The 8353-nt window shown below is 36.5% G+C and overlaps 1 protein-coding gene across 1 annotated transcript in view; it reads left to right on the top strand.

Moving 5' to 3' along the window:
- Nucleotides 1-107: 107 nt before the first annotated feature.
- SHOC1 (shortage in chiasmata 1) overlaps nucleotides 108-8353 on the top strand; it is a gene marked incomplete at its 5' end in the record, with an annotated part of 50631 nt that continues 42385 nt past the window's right edge. Inside the window, 3 exon segments of the mRNA XM_029086586.1 lie at nucleotides 108-185; nucleotides 3937-4066; nucleotides 4614-4695. Of these exon segments, the coding sequence (XP_028942419.1) occupies nucleotides 108-185; nucleotides 3937-4066; nucleotides 4614-4695 (290 nt within the window).

Raw genomic sequence — 8353 nt, 5'->3', positions numbered from 1 at the left:
GGCGGACGGCGGCGCCGTTCGTGTTTTTGCCTTTCTCAGTCCTACGGCTCCGCGTGTTGCGTGACACAGGGAGGTTTTAGCTGATCCGCATTCTGTATACCTTCTAGACCGATGAAGAGTTGAAAACAACACGAAAGGAGATGTTTGCAGCTTTAAAGTATCACGCGGCAGACTATTTGTATGAGGTATAGCTTCCTTAGTTCTCTTTCACAGTCTGACAGAAATACGGCAGTAACTGACGACTGAATGCACTTTAAAAAGAGATACAGAATACTACTTTCTTAGGAATTCTGTTTCAGTGCCATTGTTGTACTGCTGGGGTAACACAGTGAAGTGATCACGGGTTTATTAAATAAAATATTAAAATACAATTTTGCCCAAAACTGAAGAGCATCAATGTTTTTTTAGTGTCTGTTGCACTTAAAATTGTGTTTTATAGCCAGTTTCCTGTGTAGAGCTTTCTTTGGAGAGTGCACTGTTCCTCCTAATGCATAAAATTCAATCGATTACCTTTTTGGAGGACAGATCCATTATTTTGGCTACTTTAATATGTATTAGGTTAGTGATACACAACACTCTATTCCCTCCTGATGATAGGGAAGAGTTATAATATTTTTAGATTAAATTAATGGAGATGTTTTTTCACCCCAACAACAAATATTTGGATTTATAGATGTTGAACAGTCAAAACATGAAAATGTTATGAAGTCTTTTTTACCTTCCTGTGTACATCTGCATGATGTTACCAGTGGCTTATCACTGAACAGCACTGTCTCACTGAGTTTTTGCTTATTTACATTTTCAAAGAAGAGCTGTGAGCCAAATAAAAAACTTACCTGACAGAGAGGTGCTTTGCCAAGAGCAGGTATTTCTAGGGTGTGAGATGATGAATGAGGTAGTGAGACATGATGCCTTCAGGAGTTCAGGCAGAGTGCAAGTACATACACAAGTGCTCCTGGCACGTAGCTGTAGAAACACAACCTGAGAAGTGGTCCAGCAACACTGTACTTGTGGGTAAACTGAGATCTGTGTTATAAAACACATTGCCCCCATCCCATTCCTTAGGGTGCAGGAATTACACTGTATAGTACCTGTGTATGTGCCTCAGATTTTCTTAGATTGTAGCAGCTAGAACTTCTTTTTCTACTGTAGCTCCAACAGTATGCAATCTGTCATTCAGTATTTGTGTAAAAACCTCACAGTAGTTCCATTCAGTTTGATCTTCAGATTTTTCTGTGTTACCTGTGAATAGAAAATAGGTATCTTATCAAAAATTGTTGTCCCCTATTGTGCAAAAGAGAAGAATTATAATTTATGGCTTTTCTTGCCTGAATTTGAGGAGTAGGGTGGTGCTGACAGTAGGACACATGAAAAGTGGTGGAAGAGAAATGTTTAGTGACCTGCTGAATGGCTGCTCTGGAACAGAGTGTGAATGTTACTCTGTTAAGGGATGCGATCACACGTTTAAAGGTATTACAGATCTGACTCTGCAAGGGATATGCTGTGCTAAACCTGCAGCTTCTTGTTCCACTCTTGTGCCTAAATTCTTCCCTTCTGCTAGAAAATACGTGATAGTTAAAGAGACTTTTCAGGCATTTAATATATCAAGTGCACTGGCCCAATGCTTCAAATTCTTAGGAAGTGGTGGAATTTGAGGAGTGTATCAAACTCTGTTTCCTGTACGCATCTGGCTCAACTGGAAGTGGAATCCTGCTGTTGGTGTACTTGTTAGGCATTTTTATCAACCACAAATATGGTTTTTCCAGATGTCCAGTATAAATGTATCTTTGAAGAAAGGAGCCTTTTTGGACATTAAAGATCCAAGAGTTCGATTCCTCATGCTGCTGAGTGTTGTAGGTGTGATTACAAAGTAATCTTAGAAGTTCAGCATTCTCTTATGTTATAAACACAATATATGCAAGTGGTATGGATCTATAAAGATGCACAAAATATCTTTTGGTTATAAGATACATTTGCAGAGACCTTTGCATTTCCTTGAGAAATAGGAGTAAATATGCATTGATTAAGTGGCATAGCCATCAATAATGGCCTCGAAAAACGCTTTTATATATTTGAGAAGGGCAAGACAGGCTATGTATTAGCAGACTTTGTGAACTGAACAAATCCAGCTTAACCCAGACACTTCAAAATTAATTTAAAATTACCTATAAAATGCACAGTTTTCCTGTTTTAAGGCCATTATCTGTGATGATACCCCTAGGACATATTTGTTACACTTGACAAACATCAGTGATTGAAAACAATTTTAGCTATTAAGCTAAAGCTAGCCTCACTAAAGCTACATACTGGTGTTTAAAATTTCTTCCTGATCTCTGTCATGTTGTTTCTTGTATTTACTTGTTCAGTAGTTTCTACTGAAACTCTAGCAGGTTGTTCTTCTGTAACCTAAGAGTACTCTGAGAGCTCTTATGTCACTATCCTTATAGCTTGTTTTAATGATGAGAAAGGTTGTCAGTTATTTCTGTTCCTGTGATCTCCACCTGGAACTTCACTAGCTATACTTTGTTTTATGATAAATGCAGTTGTTTTAGCAGTTAACTTTGATACAGATTACATAAACTGATGTATAGCCAGTAATATGTCTAAGACTGAGGTCCAGTTGCCTGTAGCTGTCTGTTTCTACCTTCTTTGTTCAGAATTTGTAAAGGAGATCACTGGGGAAGTGGCATGCTTTGACTTAGGCAGGAGGAAATGCATTGGATCAATATGATGTTTGTCAATTTTTTACAAGAGCCTTCTAAAGAAAAGATGCTATGATGACAGTAGTTTTTGCCCTTTTTGTTAAAATTAACTGGCATTTACAGAATTGTTACTGTCCCACAAGGGATTAAACTGAAATCGAAAAGGGATTTGTAATTGCTTCCCATGTCTTCTTTTTAAAAATTATTTATTTCCCCCCCCCCATATTCTCTCTGCCTGTACAGGAAAGTTTGAAGTGTACACCAGTAGCACTGTTGTTCTGGTAGCAATCCAAGTTAGTGAAGTATTTCTAGTTTGCCACGTCAGGTGTCTAACGGTACAAGCTATAAATGGCTTGACAGCTTATGCTGAAAGAGGTGGACATTTCTAGGACCTGAAGCAACAGAGCTGAATTTAGGCAATGGATTTAAAACTAAAGAGAAGTTTCTAGTCTCATCCATTATGTTCTCCCTCATTTCTACAGCTAGTTGCCTTTCTAGGATGTCTTTTACACCGCAGAATATTTGAGGACAACTTATTTTTAAGCTATAAATATGTTAAATCCAAACCCCTGTGTAAGAACAATTTTTTCTCTGCTTCCTAAACTCACTGTTCTGTGCTCTTTATACAGTACTGCTTCTGGGCTTTTGTGACAAAAGAATTGTAGGATAGTTTATTGGAGGTGGTCTTCAGTGAAGAGCTACTGAAGTTGCCACCTTGACTGTTTAATTCTAGAATTCAGTTTATTACTGCCATGCTCCCTGTTGTTTTTACTGAAGGTAAAAGGATTTATGTAGGGCTTTTGTTAGCTCGTAAGGGCACCGTGAAAGCTGAGGGGCTTTAGAATCTTATGAGCGCTTAAGGGAACAATAGTAGGAATGATGTTAAATTGTTCTGGTCAGCTTATACACATGTCAGTTCAGACCAATGCAAGTGTTTAAATAAGCACTTGTCACTGCACACACAAAGTTTAGGTAAGTGTAGCTGAAATATGTGCAGTTTTGCATATGCAGAAGTGTAGATTAGAAGTTAAATATTGGGTCAGGTAAATAGTAATATCTACTCTTAGTTTGGACTGTGTCAGTTTAAAAAAAACCCCAAAGGTTAAATGTAAAATACCACCTTCTAGTAGAAAACACTTGAAAGCAGTGGGAGTGTTTGAAGAGATAGTGCACAAAATGAAAAAGAATGGAACTGTCTCTCTCCTAATTTTATCACATGCCTGTTTTTGTGCAGAGCATGGCAAGGCAGAAGTTTTCCATCTGGAGATTATCACTTTGCTTTCCTCCCTGTTTACATCAAGAAGAAAAGTATCATCTCACTGGACTCTTTGCTGATGATAAGTATAGGAAGCCATGGACTAGAAGTAGGTTATATAGTCCTTGAGTTTTATATTAGATTTATTGTGCGTTAAAGGAAGAGCTTGTGTTTGTGCATAATATGATGAGTCTGGTTAAAACAGTAGCAGTACGTCAGTGCTTGAAGGTTGAACGTGTTCATTGCTTAAGTAGAAACAAATGGGTAATGAATACTTATTTGTGTGTGGCAGCATAAATCAGGGTGATATTTGATTAGTTTGTAGGTAACTCTGGAAAACACTCTATCTGGACATGTGGTTATGGAAGAAAAGCAATGATCAGAGATAAGTAAAATACTAAATCTGATTAGTTGGGAGAGGTGTGAAAGGTGTTGCTGTGGTTTTGAGATGCAGAAAAAGCTGGGGCTTTCCAAGCATATAAGTAAAAGTATATATAGAAATATTTGGATCTTTCTGGTGTATTTGCATTTACTAAAAGCATTGTTGCTTCTGGACATCCTGTGTAAAGTTTGGTTAGCCTCTGCAATGGTTTGATCAATACATAAAATTAACAACTAATTCTAATATTTTCTGTATGGTTCTTTTTTTGCCTCAGTTACTTCAACACAGAACATGATCACTATTTCGAAATTGGATCAATGGAAGAAAAGTTTATCTGTGGAGGATTTCCTAGAAAAGTCAGTAACCTTAAGTTAAAAACATATGATTCCTTTGATATCATTCAGGTACTTTGTGAATCATAGGCTAATGGTGGTAACAGAATATGGAAATGTTTCCTGACAGTACCGAGTGTATGGTGCACTGGAGCTGTACACTGTAGCAGATGGCTTAAAGATGGCTTTTTCACTAAAAGTAGTATTCACTATTTTTTTATAGAGTTCTCTGCTTCTTTATCTCATTTTTGTGATAGTTGTGTAACCTATTTTTGACACTGGAGAAAGTTACTGAAATCTGTGGATGAACATGAAAATAAACCATGAGGACATTTTTCCCCCCTCCCTCTCTAAGACAGTTATTTCTCTTAACTGTAGATGAAGCTATTTGAAGGGTATTTATAAATCTTTGAAAAGGTGTAAAAAACAACTCTGAAAAGTCAAACTTGCACTGTAGAAACTGAAGACAGACCTATTTATTTTAAAATTATATACATAGAGTCAAAATGTATCAAATGAACTCTGAAATGGAGTTCATTTTAAAAACAATTTTGCAACACAGCATTTACAGCATAAATAAGACATGAAAGAAAATAAATGGTTCTGCAAAACTAGTAAATTGTATGTATTTCTGCTCTCAAACAATCATCAGGATGAAAGAAATAGACAAATTGTGTTTTTGGGTTTACAGGCCAATTTAAAATCTATGTTATGTTCAAATCTGCACTAAAAAAAAAAAAAAAAGTGAAGAAAACTTGTGGTTGCAGAATTAAGTAATGATGTACAGAAAATGCCAGCACCAGGCTTGCCAGTGTTCCTTACAGTGCCACTCTTCTATGATTTGACTGTGACACTCTCTGTAATTGCATTGCTACATACTGGTTTTTCAGCATAATCCTCTGCTCATGCATGGCACAGAAAGGACCGTGCTTATAGAGTGGATGGGGGCTGTGCGGTGGGTGGTGTGGCTGTCGGTGAGATTCTGCCTCTGTTGTAGACACAGAGAGGTGCTCTTCCTGTAGAAGTGGTGCTGCATGAAAAGGAAGTGTGTAGCTCTCCATAAACATAGTAACTGCAGGAGAAGGAAACTAAAATAAAAAGCATATAATGGGAGTTTTTCTGGAAAAAAAAAGAAATCTTTACCCTTAATGTAAAAGGACAGTTAAATCTCATGGTGTTTTCAGTGTAATTCTTCGATCATTAGTTAATAATAATAATAGACTCTGGAGAAGTTGTGTTTTCCCAGAATTATGTAATTCCTGGAGCTTGGTCAAAGAAGCCCTGGTTAAGCTGCCTGGGGAAATGATTCTGGTTTTGTCTTTGTCAAAGCTCCAGTGTGATTTTGGGGGAGTCATTTGAACCAAAAACTCTGCAGTTATCCACTGAATGTGCTCCTCTTATTTTCTGGCAGACCTAAAGAAGATGAGTGCTCAAAACTGAAGTTGATTGGAGAGTACTAGTGCTTTAACACGGAAAAATGCCAAATACTTTGGAAGACTAGGAGTTTGATAGTTTAGATTGGCACCCAGCATGAGTATCTTGGCTTTGTTCTAGAGAATGTAGATTATAATGTTGCCATTTTTATAGGAATCCTGTGAATATTAATGAGTTTGTTTTCTGTTTTTTCCTCAAAATGCTATTAGAAATATCCAAGGTAGTGTATTTGTATTCAGCCTGGGTTTTGTTCAGTGGCCTACAGCCATATGCTGGATAGAGAAGATAGTGGCATTGAATAATTTTCAATACTTTGTCAACCAGAAGATTTGAAAAAAAAAAAAAAAATTATCACAGCTTTACCAAACATAGTACCCAGTAGGGCATAACATAGTGTCTGTTTTTAAACAGGGTTAAATTCCAGTTAAAAGTTTTCTAATGTTTTAGTGACTCCCTTTGTAGCTTTCAACATTATTTTGACAGGAATTTTTAATATTACTTCCCCCTTTCTTTTTTGAAAAATAAAAGCAAAGCAACAAATAATGGGAAAACGTTCTCAGCGTTGGTCCTTTGGATCCATAGTACTAGTCTTTACCTTCTAAACACAATAGTGAGATAAATATTTTATAATGGCTTAGGAGGAGAATTGAGTGGTTTGCCTTGTGATGCTTGCATTCCTCTCTTGAGCTGATGGGAAATGTGCTCTATAGGCTAACAGCCATTCTCCTCCTGTCATGTCCTGTCTCTCTAGGGTTAGACAACTCACAGATGTTGAAGTGGTTGTATTAAGTTGTTTATGCAACTTTTAGTTGTATAAGCTCTCGTCTGCATTTTGTCCTCAGGCTTGTGGTATTAAGTGAAGAAATGTCTGAGTACTTTTAAGAGTTTGGATCTGAAACCCTAACTGTTCTCTAACACTTGAGGTATAAATAATGCATATTATGTGAAAGTTCAGCTGACTTTAACTGCTGAACACAAAAAATTAAAAATTAAAAAAAAAGAAAAGAAAAGAGCAGTTTTGCATAGATGCAGAAATTTTATTGTGCTATAGAAATAGCAAAATCAAAGTTAAAAATATGTATGTACTCATTTATGTTGCCAAAACCAACCCAGAAATGTTATTTTGTAGAGTTGCATTTGAATAGCTTAACAAGGGTTGGACTAGATAATCTCCAGAGGTCCCCTCCAATCTCAGCAATTATATGATTCTATGATCCTGTCAACTGGAAGCATTATATTTTCAGGTTTTATTTCATCAGAAATAATTCTTCCTTATAATGAGCTTGCACTATAGGTTCACATTAATGCCAAAAGCTGCACTGAAGAACAATTGAAATTCCATTCTGCATGTTCAGAAAAAAACCAAGATTATTACATGTAAGGTAGTCATCTTTGAGAGAGTAATAAATGTTATGAGGATGCTGCAGAAGGCATGCAAAGGTATCACCCAAGACGTTGTCTAGACTAGTAACAATAACAGAAACAGAAGTTTCTGAAGAAGTTGTTATAAAGATGTGGTGTGGTTTAGATATCAACAGTGAGCAATTCAAGAATCAGGTAGATGCCATCTCAAGGGATAGTAAATGCCAAGAATTAGGAAGTTTTATTAGACCAAGCAGCGTTTACTTTTACCTGTTGTTTTAGCACTTAAGTTAGTCACAACATCTAGATAAATCTGAGGAAATCAGTGCATATATTAGATTCCAGTTACAGAAAATTCAAGATTATTTCACTTAATGTATTTTAAAATTAAGTGGGCTTAGTCTGTGTACCAGTGAAAAATTAATTGGAGTGAGACCAGGAAATAAGGAGCAAGGAGGTAAACTTGAGAGAAAAGGACATGTTTGTAAGAGAGGACACCTGGCAGGGAAGAAGATAAGTGAGTCTGTAATTCCTATAAACTGCCAAATTGCAGAAATTGGATAAACCCCCTTACTAGCTTTAGTACATGCACTTAATTGCATTTAATTGCCATACTTATTTTGGTAATGAGACTCGACTCTCCATATTTCAAAGATACTGCTGAAAGTTTTACTTCATATTATAAAGATCTAATGGAAGCTAAATATGTTAATTCTAATGTAGTGCCTTCTGTGTTCAGAACACTGTACAAGCATAGCTATATGACTTGAACACATTTCTGTATTTAGGGTAGTCTGTACTTTAAAATATTTTCCATTTTCCAGAACAGCCTTACTAAGGGCTTGTCTCTGGAAAAGGCCAGCTCATGTCATCTCAAATCAGGAGC

This window comes from Antrostomus carolinensis, unplaced genomic scaffold (assembly GCF_000700745.2).
Source record: "Antrostomus carolinensis isolate BGI_N321 unplaced genomic scaffold, ASM70074v2 scaffold9368, whole genome shotgun sequence".
Lineage (NCBI taxonomy): Eukaryota > Metazoa > Chordata > Aves > Caprimulgiformes > Caprimulgidae > Antrostomus > Antrostomus carolinensis.
The sequence above is the reverse complement of the archived record's forward strand: the minus strand, read 5'-3'. Positions and strand labels throughout refer to the sequence as shown.